This window comes from Salvelinus namaycush, chromosome 6 (assembly GCF_016432855.1).
Source record: "Salvelinus namaycush isolate Seneca chromosome 6, SaNama_1.0, whole genome shotgun sequence".
NCBI classification, from domain to species: Eukaryota; Metazoa; Chordata; class Actinopteri; order Salmoniformes; family Salmonidae; genus Salvelinus; species Salvelinus namaycush.
The window spans coordinates 30,061,806-30,078,711 of record NC_052312.1 but is presented as its reverse complement, the minus strand read 5'-3'; the positions used below and the strand labels follow the sequence as shown (position 1 = coordinate 30,078,711).

At 43.1% G+C, this 16,906-nt stretch overlaps 1 protein-coding gene across 1 annotated transcript in view; it reads left to right on the top strand.

The window, feature by feature from the left end:
- Positions 1-16,046, top strand: part of LOC120049846 (kinesin-like protein KIF21A) — a 37,871-nt gene extending 21,825 nt beyond the window's left edge. The window contains exons 10-35 of the mRNA XM_038996302.1: positions 130-193; positions 329-523; positions 1,268-1,312; positions 1,848-1,908; positions 2,026-2,143; positions 2,404-2,592; positions 2,720-2,749; positions 3,109-3,308; positions 3,484-3,591; positions 3,705-3,773; positions 3,911-4,059; positions 5,362-5,503; positions 8,190-8,384; positions 8,516-8,617; positions 8,870-9,035; positions 10,133-10,196; positions 10,598-10,649; positions 10,834-11,039; positions 11,300-11,509; positions 11,623-11,655; positions 11,851-11,987; positions 12,233-12,407; positions 12,669-12,827; positions 13,097-13,385; positions 13,668-13,867; positions 14,579-16,046. Of these exons, the coding sequence (XP_038852230.1) occupies positions 130-193; positions 329-523; positions 1,268-1,312; positions 1,848-1,908; positions 2,026-2,143; positions 2,404-2,592; positions 2,720-2,749; positions 3,109-3,308; positions 3,484-3,591; positions 3,705-3,773; positions 3,911-4,059; positions 5,362-5,503; positions 8,190-8,384; positions 8,516-8,617; positions 8,870-9,035; positions 10,133-10,196; positions 10,598-10,649; positions 10,834-11,039; positions 11,300-11,509; positions 11,623-11,655; positions 11,851-11,987; positions 12,233-12,407; positions 12,669-12,827; positions 13,097-13,385; positions 13,668-13,867; positions 14,579-14,636 (3,416 nt within the window). The 3' untranslated portion in view covers positions 14,637-16,046. The remainder of the gene's footprint in view (positions 1-129; positions 194-328; positions 524-1,267; positions 1,313-1,847; positions 1,909-2,025; positions 2,144-2,403; positions 2,593-2,719; positions 2,750-3,108; positions 3,309-3,483; positions 3,592-3,704; positions 3,774-3,910; positions 4,060-5,361; positions 5,504-8,189; positions 8,385-8,515; positions 8,618-8,869; positions 9,036-10,132; positions 10,197-10,597; positions 10,650-10,833; positions 11,040-11,299; positions 11,510-11,622; positions 11,656-11,850; positions 11,988-12,232; positions 12,408-12,668; positions 12,828-13,096; positions 13,386-13,667; positions 13,868-14,578) is intronic.
- Positions 16,047-16,906: the final 860 nt, after the last annotated feature.

Below are 16,906 nucleotides of genomic sequence, written 5' to 3'. Positions count from 1 at the left end.
ACAGGAATAATGGACCTTATTCACACTGCACCGTGATGATTCAAAATCTCGGCTAGTGGGATAGGAAGTGCTCCATTAAAGTCTATGGAAAAAGTGCTGAAAATGCCCTCATGTTCGATTATCTTCCAGGTGAGGGGAATGAGGAAATTGGAAATATGATCCAGAACTATATCAAAGAAATCGAGGAGCTCAGGTATGATTGCATGACATGTCTCTTACATGTACAGTATGATGTGTCTGTAGAAAGGAAGACAGGAGTATTGTGACCTTTGGTTTTGGTGTTGGGAGACCCACAACAGTATTCTGACCGTTGGTTTTGTGTCTGCAGAGCCAAGCTCCTGGAGAGTGAGTCTGTGAATGAGAACCTCCGTAAAACCCTGTCCCGTGCCAACACACGCTCCTCCCTGTACGCTGGTGGGGGCTCCTTCTCCCTCGCCCCCGAGATAGTGGCTTCCGACATCATCGAGATGGCCAAGAAAGATCTGGAGAAACTCAAGAAGAAAGAGAGGAAGAAAAAGAAGAGGTAGGAGTTGTTTTTTTCCCTTCATACCTTTGATATTGCACTCACTCCACATTGCTGTTTTGATGTACATTTCACATACAGTACATGTCATGAAACCGATTGCATTAGGTTTGTTACAATTTGTAACTAAGTGTATATGTCCAGACTTGTGGATGAAACAATACGAATAAAACTAAGCAATGGGTAGACTTTGATGGTAGGCCTTGAGTCTGACAGTGATATGCTCAGAGGTGGTTAGAGATGGGCTGGTGGGGTGAGGGGGAGAGGTGGTACTGGGGAGGGAAGGGGGGGAGGATTAGAGAAGGGTGTGGGGGGATTACAGAGGCGAGGGGAATTGGTTTCCGTTGTTGTCCCAGGGTGTTTTGGGTAATTAGTTCTGGCACCCAGCCTTTCCACTTCAGCAGATACCTATTCCCTCTTTAATGTCTATCTACTGTAATACCCCATACATGATGATGGGTTTATATAACAGGCCCAGTCATGTTCAGATGTACCTGTACTGTACAACTGGTATCTCTCTTTCTCTGTGGTTTAATACACATTTGATAAACATTTGATAAACAACATAGCACATAAACGACTTGGTACACATCAACAAGCTAATAGAAGACAACTAGTGCCAAATCCTCGAAGGTTAACCTGTTCTTCCTTGCTACACTCTTTTCTGCTCTCTGGTTCACTCCCTTCCCCTGCCAACCTCACTCTCTCCAACTGTCTCCCCTATTCTCCTCCCCCACTCTGAAGACTGCAGTGGCTCCAGGAGAGTCACCATGAGGTTAAGCTTCCCAGGTTTGCTATACCCCTCTCTCCCCCATCTCTCTAACCCCCCATCCTCCCACTCTCCCCCATTTAACTAACTCCACTCTTCCCACCTCTCTAACACAGCTTTTACACCTGCAGGTAGTTGCCACACCTGGAGGAAAACCCACTTGTAATCTCTCGTTCGTCTCCTTACCCCTCTCCCCCTTTCTGCATTGTTGAGACCCTTAAACTAAATAAATTAACTAAAGGATTCAGCTCTTTTTGCCATGATGCAACCGCATAATGTCAATCAATCATTCATTAACGTCTACTTCAAGGATGATTCTAACAACCAAGTGATTTGGGTTCTGATTGAATCGTGATTCTAACCTTAAATGCATTTTTATAGTGAGCAGAAAAATCAAGATAGTATGGTAATGCTGTATGGTAATGCTGTATGGTAATGCTGTATGGTAATGCGGTATGGTAATGCTGTATGGTAGTGCTCCCTGATAATCTAGTGACCTGATGTCTTGCGTTTTCCGGTCAATGGCTACCTAAACCTCTGGTTCTGTTCTCACAGTGTGGTCAAGGAGGGGGTACCAGACAACGAACAGGAACGAGGCAACGACGAGGCTGAGGTGGTACGTCTTAGAATGTCCTTAATTGGCATATTTATGTCAGTGTGTGTGTGTCTGCCGTGTGTGTGCCGTGTGTGTGTGTGTTCTTTGTACTCACGTCGTGTAAATGTGTGTGAACAGGATGACCACGTCAGTGACCACGAGGAAGGAGAGGAGCTGGAGGGAGAAGAGGAGGAGTATGAGATGGAGGGAGAGGAGAGCTCGGACGAGTCAGACTCTGAAGAACTGGATGAGAAAGGTAAAACTCTCTCACACACACACACCTACACACACACATCCAAAGGTGCTTTTACACTGTCATACAGAATGCCTTCGCAGCTTTGGTCCTGGAGGGCTGTGGGGAGTGTATGAAGAGTTTTTTCAAACCCAGGTCTAGCACTCCTTATTCATTCACCATGATTAGATTATTCTGTTATTTTAATAAAAGTAGTGAAGAATAGTGAATATGTCAATGAAGCCTGTCTCATATAGCTAGTTCTGTGTGTGTTCTCTGAACAGAGAACTTCCAGGCGGATCTGGCCAACATCACGTGTGAGATCGCCATCAAGCAGAAGCTGATAGACGAGCTGGAGAACAGCCAGCGCCGCCTGCACACGCTCAAACAGCAGTATGAACAGAAACTCATGATGCTGCAGAGCAAGATCAGAGACACACAGCTGGAGAGGGACAAGGTGCTGCACAACATGGGTACGTATATGAGACAAAGAGACGTGCACAGGATATGATGTCATGTATCATGGTCACAACATCGGTACAGCAGAGACGCACAGGAATATGGTGACAGATTAATGAAGGGTTGCATTTATTTGTTTAGGTGGTATGTGCTATGTCGCTAGATCTCAGAGTGAGTATATTATGGAGTTATATAACTAACTCTATCTAACTAATCCTATCCACCACCAATGACACCATACCTGTACATAACAATTGAATGTATTTTGTGTAAGTCTCTCTATCATTATTTGTTATTTTAGACACCATAAAGTACATGCGCTTGTGTTTAAACCCCTTATTTCTAGAGGGCTGTCATATTCTGTAAATCACTTTGTGACTGGGACAACGGTTGCTTTAAAAAGACTAACATCTGAATGACTGATTTGATTGATATTCAATTGTGGCTGTGCTGAGCTGTGTCGGTTGAACTGAACTGTGTTGTGTTGTTTCCACCGTGCCTGTGCTTAGCCGAGTTAGTTGTGTCTGCAGGCTCGGTGGAGACGTGCACGGAGGAGAAGGCTAAGAAGATTAAGTTAGAGTATGAGAAGAAGTTGAGCTCCATGAACAAGGAGATGCAGAAGCTGCAGTCAGCCCAGAAGGAACACGCACGCCTCCTCAAGAACCAATCACAGTACGAGAAACAGCTCAAGAAACTCAACCAGGATGTGGCTGAGATGAAGAAAACAAAGGTACAGAAAAAATTGTGGATGGAAGGATGGGTGGGGCGATGGTAAAGTGGGTGAGTGAGTGGGTGGTTTGTTGGAGAGATGGGTGGGTCAATTGGGGGTAGGTGATTGGTTGGGGGATGGATGGTTTTATTGACTGATTGATTGAGTGACATGTAAATGGTGGGTGTTGTGCTAGGTGGGTCTGATGCGCCAGATGAAGGAGGTGCAGGAGAAAAACAGAGCGTCAGAGTGCCGACGCAACCGAGAGATCGCTACTCTGAAGAAGGACCAGCGCAAACATGAGGTAATGTTACAGACAGGAAATAATGTGTGTTGTGAAGTTGTGTGTAAACCTGTGACAAAGTTCAATTAAATGAAATAGTATTGATATTGATATTATGTGCCTGTCACTTACAGCTCCAACTGAGACAGCTGGAGGCTCAGAAGAGGCAGCAGGACCTGATACTACGCAGGAAGAATGAGGAGGTAAGATAAACTGGGTCATGTTCAGTATGGCAAACTGTAGCAACACGTTTTGCAATGGAAAACAAAACATCTTTGTCCTTTTTGGACTCGTTCAAATGATCCATATTGAACGTGGCCCTGCTTTCGCCCTTCGCTAGGTGACAGCTCTGAGGAGACAGGTGAGGCCCACCTCAGGGAAGGTGAACAGAAAGGTGAGCCTACCGGAGCCCCTCCAGGACCCTTCACACCGCGGCATCCCAGGCAGACCTCACTCTGCTGGGGCAGCAGCCCCCAATGGCACCCCAAGGTACTGATGGTGTGGGTGAGAGTGTTTGTGTGCGTGTGTGCGCGTGCGTTTGCCATGTGCATAGGCATGATGTGTTCGTTAACCAAATAGCTATCTGCGATGATCCTCTTTGCACTAACTCCTTTGACTCATCAAATACGCTGCTCTTATTGTTTATTATCTATCCTGTTGCCTAGTCACTTTACCCCTACTTATATTTACAGTACATATCTACCTCAATTACCTCGTGCCCCTGCACGTTGACTATGTACTGGTACCCCATGTACAGGGATGGCCTAAAATCACAAAATACAGTTACAAAATACAGATACAAAATACCATAAAAGATCAATGTGTCAAAATAAACTACAACATACATATTTGTATGTATTTCATAAAAATACATGTATTTTAAAATACAAGTAGCCGGCCTAAACAGCAACAGTATTCTCAGTAACGGTTGCAAAAACGTTTTGCTTGCTATGACTGTGATATATTGTTGTTTATATATCTTAGTTGAGCAAGTCATTCTCGATAAGCATGTCTGCTAAATTACCAAAATGTAAATATATATATGAAAATGCACATACCAAATTGCATTGTTTCAGGGCAGGGCTCATTAGAATAATACTCAGCATGCTTTGAAGTGTTATATATACATCATTTAGCAGACTTTCTAATCCAGAGCAAGGGCACGTCAACAGATTTGTCACCTAGTCGGCTCAGGGATTCAAACTAGCAACCTGTTGTTTACTGGTCCAACACTCCTAACCGCTAGGCTACCTGCCATTCATTTAGCAGATGATTTTATCACACCATAGTGCTATCAGACTGATACCAATGCAGGGTGACAGGGGGGACACAAAATGTGTACCACTATAAAAAATATTTAGAAAAGTATTTAGTATTTTGAAAATACAAATTAGAGTATTTTGAAAATACAAAATACATTGGAGTGTAGTTCAGCCTAGTGTTATTCAAATGTCAAAATACTCAGAAGTAATTAAACCAATCTATTTCAATTCTATGTAACATAAATACTGCCCATCTCTGCCTGTGTATATAGCCAAGTTATCATTACTCATTGTGTATGTATTCCTTGTGGTATAATTTTTTCGATATTTTCTCTCTGTATTGTTGAGAAGGGCCGTAAGTATATATTTCACTGTTTGTCTACACCTGTTGTTTACAAAGCATGTGGCAAATAACCTTTTATTATATTTTTTACTTGATTTGATTTGTGTACATGAAAGGACTCCTACTCTAGCTGAAACAGGACAACAATAAGTCAACAACTGATCTCTGTTGAATTCCACTTATCAGGAAGTACCCGTTGAGGACGAGTGTCTACACCACCAGGACAGCCCGGGCTAAATGGCAGTCTCTGGAGAGACGCATCACTGACATCATCATGCAGAGGCTGACCATCTCAAACATGGAGGCTGATATGAACCGCTTCCTCAAGGTAAAATAGATCCACTGTAGTTTTACTGTATTGCTACTGTATTCCTATCAGACTGATGTCAACATGGTTTTCTGTCAGTGGAAAAAGGCAAAACCCGACAGGGGAGTATAAAAAGAGACTTATCATTTTTGCCGTTTTGGCTACACTCTAGAATTAAGGGTGACTAAAGGAACCCTGGAGTTCATCAATGAACCATTGCAGTCAATGGGTTCATATTTGTACCATTGGTTAGCTGAGGGGTTCTTGAAGGAACCTTTAAAGTTTAAATTTAGCAAAGGTTACTCGGAGAACCTTTTTGTCGACACATGCAGAGCACTTTGAATTTATTTCGCCATTGGATTTGTTGTCCTGCCAGATTCAGAAGAATATAAAAATGTTGTTTTCACCGATGGCTTTATGGGATAGCTAGCAACTTGTAAACAATTACGCATTCCTATACGGGTACTATTTTAATACCAATGTTGAATAATACATGATTGGCTGTCAAGCCAATTATATTATATGACTGTAGCTCCTGTTTTAATTCCGAAAAGTTTGTGATGGTAATGACATGTGTTTATGATAATTAATTATTAGGTTTTGGCTTAGGTTGCTAGCTAGCTACAGTATCTTCAACCTAGCCAACACTTAAAAATGCTTGGTTGTTTGGATGACCCAACTGCTGGGTAGCAGGAATTGGGTCACTAAATTGGGTTGTTTTCTTTAAAAAGGGACAGGTTGGGTTATTGATGCTGGGTTATTAAGATATGACCCAGCGGGTCAGATGAGAAGACTGCAGAGCGTGGTTTAGTAAGGGTGTTGTTCTATTTTTCCAGCCGTGGGCAGAAACGTAATTCCCATTAATCTTTTCTGTTGTATTGTCATCACATGTTAAGGTTGAACACTGATAGATTTGTAGCTTTAATGAGGCTTGCAGACTTGTATGAGTTCCTCAAGAGCCTTTAGACGGGTTGGTTGTTTAGCAACTAATGTGGCAAAAAAGACGGGGTTGGCTTAGATTGTAAACAACATGCAAACTATATTTAGTCTCCAATGCTTATTGAAAACAAATACATTTGCACAATAAATACATAGTTACAGTTGTTGGTTAGCTAGCGAATTCTTTTCATATTAGCATAGATGTGACATCAGTCAAAACACTTCAAAACAAGACATGGTATCAAGAACAAGATAAAACTAGCTGAAACGAGCTAACTACGATTTCCCATATGGCAGCTTCTTGTCATTGTTGCTGGCTATCTTGCCATCCAGAATCACAACAACACACCACCTTCTGACCCATTGAAGCGCATGCATCGTTTTCGTGATATTGTAGCATATTGTGTCCAAAGCCCAATGTTGGAAAGTTACTACTTTATTACTATATGAAGATGGCATTGCGTTCAGATGACTGTCATGGCTCTACAGTGCCTTCAGAAAGTATTCACACCCCTGGACTTTTCCCACATTTTTTAAATGGATTAAATTGAGATTTTGTATCACTAATCTATACACAATACCCCAAAATGTCAGTGGAATTACGTTTTTAGAAATGTTTGCAAATTCATTAAAAATGAAAAGCTGAAATGTCTTGAGTCAATAAGTATTCAAATGTGCTTAGCAAGTCACATAATAAGTTGCATGGACTCACTCTGTGTGCAGTAATAGTGTTTAACATGACTACCCCATCTCTGTACCCCACACATACAATTATCTGTAAGGTCCCTCAGTCGAGCAGTGAATTTCAACCACAGATTCAACCACAAAGACCAGGGAGGTTTTTCCAATGGTTCGCCAAGAAGGGCACCTATTGATAGATGGGTAAAAAAAAGAAGACATCGAACATCCCTTTGAGCATGGTGCAGTTATTAATTACACTTTGGATGGTGTATCAATACACCCAGTCACTACAAAGATACAGGCGCCCTTCCTAACTCAGTTGCTGGAGAGGAGGGGAACTCCTCAGAGATTTCACCATGGAGCCAATAGATATTTTAAAACAGTTACAGAGTTTAATTGCTGTGAGAGGAAATACTGTAACTGAGGATGGATCAACAACATTGTAGTTACTCCACAATACTAACATAAATTACAGAGTGAAAGAAGGAAGCCTGTACCGAATAAAAGTATTCAATTTTAATCACACTTTGTAACATAACAAAATGAGAATAAAGTCATGGCGTGTGAATACTTTCTGAGGGCACTGTATATGTAATCAGCAAAGTTAATATTATATTCAGAGGGATCACATCAGATCCAAGGCGAAATTCAACGTTTATGCAGGTCCCCAGGACGTCAGGAGACTGTATCAAAACTAGCCACTAAAAGAAAAAAAGGGGGGGATAAACACTGGGATTGAACACACGGTCTATGGAGCCAGAGGCTTAGACTCCTCCACCATCTCCAGCAAGTCCAGTCAGAATTAATGCCTAAAGTTTTAACCCTTTCCTGTGGCACTTATGTGAAAAACATATTGTTCATGTCACAGGGGTTCCTCAAATGACCTTTTCAGAGGTGTTCCTCGAGGAACCTTTGTGACCTGGAAAGGTTCCCCCTGTGTGGCAATTTTTAGAACCCCAAAAGGTTCCTCTAGACTCCTTTACTTCTAATATCGTAAAGCAATAGCTAGAAAGGAACGCAATTCGGAAACACTTTTATTATAACTTTTTCTTTCCTCCTCTCTCTCCCCTCCTCCTGCCTCTTACAGCAACGCGAGGACCTGACCAAGCGAAGGGAGAAGGTGTCTCGTAAGAGGGAGAAGATCGCCACAGAGGGGACCGACACGGACCGAAGCATCCAGTCTTTGAACGAAGAAATGGATGCCCTGGCGGCCAACATCGACTACGTCAACGACAGCATCGCTGACTGCCAGGCTAACATCATGCAGATGGAGGAAGCGAAGGTTAGCTGACGCAAACATGCACATTTTCTTCAGGAAGTTGACCCTTTCTAGTTATTAGTACAGCTGACGCCAGCACACACATTTTCTTCAGAGTTGTTATTATGACTGACTGTGATGTTGTTGGGATGCAGGAGGAGGGAGACACAGTGGACATTACCGCGGTGATCAGCTCCTGTAACCTATCAGAAGCCCGCTTCCTGCTTGATCACTTCCTGCACATGGCCATCAACAAGGTAACCACAGTACACCTGTCCCTACTGAGTTCTCTCTACCTTTCGATTAAGCGCCATTCAGGGTATTGTAAATCTACGAACTTTATACTTATACTACCAAATGTAAACACTATTTTTATTTTAGAGTTAAACATGCGTATCTGCTGTTCTGTGGGCTAAATGTCACACCACTCTGTTGATGTCAGTGTGAGATTTATGTGTGTGTTTGTCGTCTATGTAATGTATGATTTTACTGGTACGTGCATCTCCCAGGGTCTGCAGGCGGCCCAGAAGGATTCCCAGGTGAAGATGATGGAGGGCAGGCTGAAGCAGACAGAGATCAACAGCGCCACTCAGAACCAGCTGCTGTTCCACATGCTGAAGGAGAAAGCTGAACTCAACCCTGAGCTGGACGCTCTGCTGGGCAACGCACTGCAAGGTATAGATGGCTCAGTGGTATAAACACGCTGCTTTTCTGTTCATCTTTTGGTTACACTTTATTTTATAGTCCACTGTTTTATCTGACATTCACAATGGTAGTGATTGACCTAACAATAACAATTTATAGAAACATATTTCCCATATTGTTTTTCTTTTGGATTCAGTAAAACATGTACCATTACATATTCTCTTAGTAAATAGCCTACCAGTAAAATACCCACTGAAACAGGACTGTAAAATAAAGTGTCTCCATTCTTTTAACTTTTGTTTGACTTTGATTTCTTTGTTTTGTTTTCCTGTTTGTTCACCCTGAATTCAAACAGAGATAGGTTACCTACTGGTGGGTAAGTAACAGACACCAGACTGACTGGTCCCAGAGACCGTGGGTCTCCCTTAAAGCCCCTCCTCCCTCTAAAATTCCCCTTTAAGACTAACGTGAGAACGTAACTTTGCCATGAGGTGCATGAGGTGGTATGTTGCCCCCTGTCGTCTGACCCCAACTTCCCTGTCTGACCCTCCCCTGTCCTCTTTGTGGATGTATAGTTTTCTCCTGTTCAGCAGACTCATTCAGGATGACCTGAATAATAAGAATCAGCACTAGCTTAAACCCTGACCCCCACGCAAACCTGAAGTTCAGGCCTTAAGTAGAGTACTACTCCAACTCCAACCTTTACTAAGTTACCCTCCTTAAAATGGAAACGTCAGATGCATCATACTAATATATAGTATACTATCCTATCCTTTTGACCTTGTCTGACCCCTGATGTATTTGAACTGACCTCTGAACTTTGAACCCTGTACCTTAGAGCTCTTTTGAATTCAAACTATTGTTTTGCTGCCGCTGCAGCATTAGTTTGAAAACACTGTATGCATTTGCTTTCTTTGTGATATCCAGACTGTAAATTGACTTTGAAAATGGTCTACCTCTAACAGTTTAAAATAGTAAAGTAACACAAGTTTAGTGCTTGTAATGGGATATTTGAAAACATGCCGTGAAGCCATAACTACCCCATGTCAGCACATGCAGTAACTGAGGGATGCTCTGTATCTGAGGGCCCAGTGTAACAAGGTGTACTGTATGGTTCTGTCCTCAAGCAGAGAATGGAGATGACAGCAGTAGTGATGAGTCCTCTACCCCCAGCCCAGCCACAGAGGGAAGGTAAAAACCATTTGACTCAGACAAGACAATGAGGATATTGAATATTGAATTTCATCACTTAAAGCTGGAATCCTTATTGGTGAGACTGCCACATCCGTTTGCAATATTACAAAAACAAAGAAGTTACTGCAAATGAACACTGTTTTTTTCCCCTTGAACATCATTGTACGTGAGATAGAACAGCAGAATATTTATGCAATTTTTTTACCACGTTGGCCGCTCTTCATCACTGTTTGTTTGTCACTAAACAATAAAAATGGCCGTGGGTTATTCAGTGGCGCTGTTTCTCCTACTGCGGATTCCATCTTTAATTTCTGATTATACTTTATTTGGGTAGTCCATCAACAAACTATCAATAGACTATGTGTAACATGTAAATTGCCCCTCTATCTTTGCATCAGTTTATTGGCCTCTGACCTCCTGAAACTGTGTGGAGAGGCCAAACCTAGGAAGGTACAGTCATCTACAGTACTTCACACGCAAAGCAATTTTCTAAATGCCATTTGTATTACATTTTCATAATGTCTAAAGTAAAGAAGTTACTGATAAGCACTTTGAGATAAATGCTATTTGTGAAACACTCTTTATGAATGGATATGTGATTGATTGATTGATTTGATCAATCCCTCTATCACAGGCACGCAGAAGGACAACCACCCAGATGGAGCTTCTGTATGCTGGTAGTGGTGAATTTGACTCCCCTACGGGGGACTTCTCTGCCTCCCTGCTACCCCTGGCAGAGGCCCAGGAAGGGACAAGGGACACGGGGACAGTAGCAGGACATCTCAGGGACAGGGAACTCACTGTGTCCCCCTCAGCACTGTCCACCAGGATAGCTGGACTGTAAGTCCTTATTTTGGTCAAATGTATTTGTGTTTAGTTTTTAGAGCTATTGTACAGGAAATACAGTGAGATACTTGCATTTGATGGGTCAGGCTTCACGTTTTAGCGGTGTTATTGTTGAAAAGAACGAGTGCATCAGCACGAGAAGGAATAGAACGTTTAACTTGACCCAGACTGCATTGTAACCTTCAATGATGTATATGACTTCAGCTGATCATCCAGTGGGTATCAATTCAACTGTCCGTCTCTGTGTTGTGTAGTTCTGGAGTGTGGTCTTCTATGGGAGCTGAGAGGAGATCACTGGAACGCTCGCCTCTAACACCCAGGAGGATGCTAGAGAAGGGAGGACAACCCCCCTTAGACATCAAGGAACACACACCTATGGACCCCAAGGGTCACCCAGCACGAGAGACAAAGTCACACATACCCACAGCCACAGAGAAGACCAAAATCACAGACACCAAACCAACGTAAGAGCCGTTGCATGAAGCCGTTAACACACCACCACACAATGTTTGCCACAAATGTCATGTTTCGTACGACATCCCGATGGTCATAGTAGTACCTACGTCTTGTGTTTCAGGTTGGAAGAGTCACTTATATATCAAGGACAAAGGTATGTAACACTACTGTATGTCTACCTATATACTATACTACTGCATATGTCTAATTTCCTAACACAGGGGTTCCCAAACTTTTTAACTCTGGGCCCCCGTTCCAGAATTGAGGAACATCCTTCTAGCCCGTGCCCCCCCTGCCCCCCACAGTCTGGGAACCACTGTCCTAACAGTGTATTTTGTCCTTGTTACAGAGGGGTGATCAACCCCGTGTCATCCCCTAAGAGCAGCCATGCTGCCAGACTACAGTGTGTCTATGTGGCTGAGGGACACACCAAACCTGTCATGTGTGTCGACTGCACTGATGACCTGCTCTTCACTGGCTCTAAAGGTACAGCTCTCTAGTTCTATAATGTTCGGAAATAAAATCAACCCTTGACCTCTAAACCATGACCCCTAGAGACTTCTCACACCTGAAAGGCTCAGATAAGTGTAAGTCGTATTATTTGGTATTAGCTTCATCTAGCTTTCTGGTATGGTTGATGGCGTTTCTGCCATATTGAACACTCATCGTAACCCCTAACCATCGACCTCTAACCCCTGCGTCTGCGTGTGTTTGTGTACGTGTGTTGTCAGATCGTACGTGTAAGGTGTGGAACCTGGTGACTGGTCAAGAGATCATGTCTCTGGGAGATCATCCCAGCAGTGTGGTGTCTGTTAGATACTGTTCCAGCCTGGTCTTCACTGTCTCCACCGCTTACATCAAGGTCTGGGACATCCGAGACTCCGCCAAGTGCATACGCACACTCACGTGAGTAAATATATATACCAACACCAAGAGTATTTATATACACCTCTAGTAATAAACCGAAGACCTTTGTTATGTCAACAGTTGGAGTTGAGCGTGCCAGTTCCTTTTTCAACACATTCTAGGAGATTATAACACATTCCAACACAGCCCAGGGAACTTCAGATTCTTATTGGCTACATGAAAAAAGTACTTTTACACAATGTCATTCCCATTGACATGGTATTAAATGTGTGCGTGTGTGTGTGTGTGTGTGTGTCGCAGGTCGTCGGGCCAGGTGAGTACAGGGGACAGCTGTGTGTCTCTCAGGTCCCTGTCCATCCCTCCAGGAGAGAACCAGATCAACCAGATTTCTCTGAATCCTACGGGATCCTACCTCTACTCCGCCTCTGGCAACTTAGTCCGCATGTGGGACCTCAGGAAGTAAGAATGAAGGCCAAAATAATCCATTTTTTCCCCACCAAGAGTAGTTGAATATCTTGTTTAGTTTAAGTAAGGACTGCAGGTGGCACAAAATGAAGATAAAAGGAGAGGAATTGCATTCGCCAAAACAGGCACAGGTGCTGAATGTAGAGTGTAGAAAAGATAGCTAGTGAATGCTCATCATTACTTCCAAGTATGATCTTTAGTTGTACCAAAGAATCCTAGATCGGAACTCTCCCTGACCCTTGAATCCTGACCTTATGCTCTAGGTTTGTGTCTACTGGGAAGCTGACTGGTCACCTGGGTCCAGTCTTGTGTCTGACCGTCGATCAGATGGGCAACGGTCAAGACGTGGTCCTAACGGGGTCCAAGGACCACACCCTCAAGATGTTTGAGGTGACGGAGGGTGTCCAGGGCAGCATTGTGTCCTGTCACAACTTTGAGCCACCACACCAGGAGTGTATAGTCTCTCTGGCTGTTCAGGGGAACAGCCTCTACAGCAGCTCCAGAGACTACTGCATCAAGAAGTGGGACCTGTCCCGGAAACGACTAGTACAGGTGAGACATACTGGACACTAGCTGTATATACAGTACTGCTAGTACCTGAAAGAGAGACAAGGCTCTCAAAAACATACAATGAGCTGAAAGCTGTGATTTTCACATTGCATGTTGCTTTGTAAGCATCAAATCTTGTTCTGTTGAATTGTTTTTTGCTAGCTGCAACATTATCATCATTATAAGGCCAGTTGTGGTAGTAAACAAAATGTATTGTCCCAAGGAGTTATTTTTCAACAGTTTGTAGCCCTGTTTTGACCTAGTGCTTACTTGCTTCCTCCACAGCAGGCGGCGAGCGCCCACTCTGACTGGGTAAGTGCGCTGGGTGTTGTGCCAGGGTGCCCGGTAGTGCTGAGTGCAGACAGGGGAGGTCTGCTGAAGCTGTGGCACGCTGATACCCTGGCACCGCTAGGAGACCTGAGGGGACACGACAGCCCTGTTAACGGACTGGCTACCAACAGCAGCCAACTATTCACTGCCTCAGAGTGAGTTTAATGCCTAACCCTAACATGACCCTCGAATGCCATAGGAGTCTACAGCTGTGTCTCACGGCAAACCTGTAACGTTCGTCTTGAAGTGAATGAACGGACCAAGGCGCAGCGGGTGATGAATACATACTGAATTTATTTAACAGACGAAACACTGACAAAACACTAGGAAAATACAAAACAACAAAATGACGTAGACAGACCTGAACTTACGTACTTACAATAGACACGAAGAACGCACGAACAGGAACAGACTACCTAAAACGAACGAACAAACGAAACAGTCCCGTGTGGTATACACAGACACAGGAACAATCACCCACAAACAAACAGTGAGAACAACCTACCTTAATATGGTTCTCAATCAGAGGAAACGTCAAACACCTGCCTCTAATTGAGAACCATACCAGGCAAACCATTAACCCAACATAGAAAACACATAACATAGACTACCCACCCCAACTCACGCCCTGACCAACTAAACACATACAAAACAACAGAAAACAGGTCAGGAACGTGACAACCTGACCACAACCCCTACTTTCAGAGAATATATCTCCTAACTTTGACCATGATCCCGTTCATACCCTGACCCTAACCATCTGAGTAAATCAACCCACTGTTACTATAATAACAAATTCATAGTTTAACCTAAACCTCTGATACACATGTTGATCCAGCTGTGTCATGTTCTTTCTTGTGTGACAGTGACCGGACAGTGAAGATTTGGCAAGCAAATGGTTCTTTGGAGGAAGGGATCCATTGACACTGAGAAGGAGACCTCTGGACTGTGACCGGATGCAACTCTGGGGACCTACTAGATTACTCTGGATCTACTACAGCCTATGGATCTATTGCTGCCTGCTGGATCTACTACTCGATCTATTTGCTGCTGCTCTGCACAATGATCCATGGATGAAGGACGTCCGAAGATGGTCACAGGGCAGATGACCAGCCCTGGCACACATATGACCCCTTGAGTTCATCAAGATATGACATTCACTCAACAAGGTTGGAGGAGAGTAACACAACAGTCACGGTATTCACCTGAAGAAAAGTGAAACTCCAGTGTGATGCCCCTGGTTCTGCTTCATGCTGTATCCTCTCTATACATATCGTAGAGGAATCATCCACTACAGTGCGTGGAATCATCTCTCTGTGTTAGGAGGGGGGGGGGGGTCTTCTAAATAAAGGCCCTATGGAGGTTAGTCTTACTTCAGCTGTTACTGCCAAACCCTTTGGGAGACTCATATAGCCTTAGTGGGGAATAGGGATGTCTCAGTAGGAATAGCACAGTGACCTAGCTACAGAAACAAAGCTCAATGAGGGTGTGTCGTCATCACACCACGAATGTGATTGTGGATTTTCATCTCAACCAAATTCAAGTGTTGCTTTTAATGTTGTTACCTGCAGATTGTGGGTGACCTAAGTACAAACCTTCTCTGTGTTGTGGTAAGTGGTCTTACTCTTTTTGTATCATGCAAGTACATTCAAACCTCAAACTACAAAAAGTGGTTTGATCTTTAATTTTCTGTCAAAATGTTTGTATTTATGTGTGTTTTCATGGCGACTTTGAAACCTCCAAAGTTCTGAGCTTCCATTTGATGTTGTATCCAATGGCCTGCGTCAGGTAAAGTCCAGGTAAAGTGAGGTTACCTGTGCACAGGCGTATGCCCTATCTTAAATCAACTCATTTTACACAGATTTGCAGATGTTATCACAGGTGCAGTGAAATGTTTGTGTTTCTAGCTCCAACAGTGCAGTAATACTTAGTAATAAAACATTTCTGAGTGAGTTTTCCTGTGCCCACATATTCCATTCCACCAATCTGATTTAGGAACGGGCTGGACAGAATAGAACAAAACAGAGGTGTGTGTTATTATCAGTGCCTGTCAATCTTATACTGTAGATACAGTATCACAACCTAATCTGTGTGGACTAGCCCAGGATCCCTAGATTGGGATGACATAGGTTATATGACCACATCTTTATGTAAATAAGAATCAGTTTTTCTTCCTCCTGGACAACTTGCGCACAAATTCCAACTTTTTAGTGATTCTAATTTCAGATGCAGTGTGGAAATAAATGTCCTCTGTCAAAAATAACATGAACTGGTATATCTTTCAACGTGGAGATGTGTGTTGCCATAATGCCACCAATTGGTGGCAGTATAATAAAGTATCACATTAGGAAACATGACACGGTTTCAAAACAGAGAAAGCTTTGGAGCGGGAGATTTGTTTTACTGCTGTTCTTCTGTTCTTCGGTAGATATTCAGTCCGTGGCAGTTTTAATTTGTTGCAGGAAAACGATTCTATCCAATGTCCACGAACCAATCTCCTTGACAGGTGTCCTTACTTTTGTAGTAAATTCCTGATAGCACAGGTGGATTTGCATATGTTCATAAACGCATGCAAATCAACCTGCTTTCTAAACGTAGATCTTTGGTTGGGTCTGTTTTCTCATTTGTTTGCAGCGAAGATAAAAGCATTGCAAGAATTCCATAAAGGCAGACTGAAGGCACATATCATAGATCCAAGGTATAAACCATGGTAAGAACTATACAGTAGGCTCTCTATATACCTGTGAATTCCCACTTCCTGCATTGTCACCTGTGTGCCTACCTATGCATATGACCAGTGACCCATGACCCAACATATGTGGGGTCATCATGGGTCGCTGGTTACATAGGCACACAGGTGACCAACAGTGTATACATTTATAGAGGAGGAACTACGATGAAGTCCGTGTTTTTTTCCATTAGCTTCTTTCTCCTTTTGATAGCACTGCAGGTGGAATCATCATGTTCCTTTACTTTGTTCCGTACATCCCCTGAAGAAGAGAAGTGATGGGAATGAATCAGTATTTAATGTACAACAATTGGTGCATCAGAGTTTCATGTGTACAATAACAACAGAACAATCTCTTGTACCATAAGCACTGCGTTACTTCTGTACCACGGACTATTTCCATGTCTAAACACTGTTCCAAAAACCACAAGCTACTGTATATTTACAGTTTTTTTCAATTGCTAAC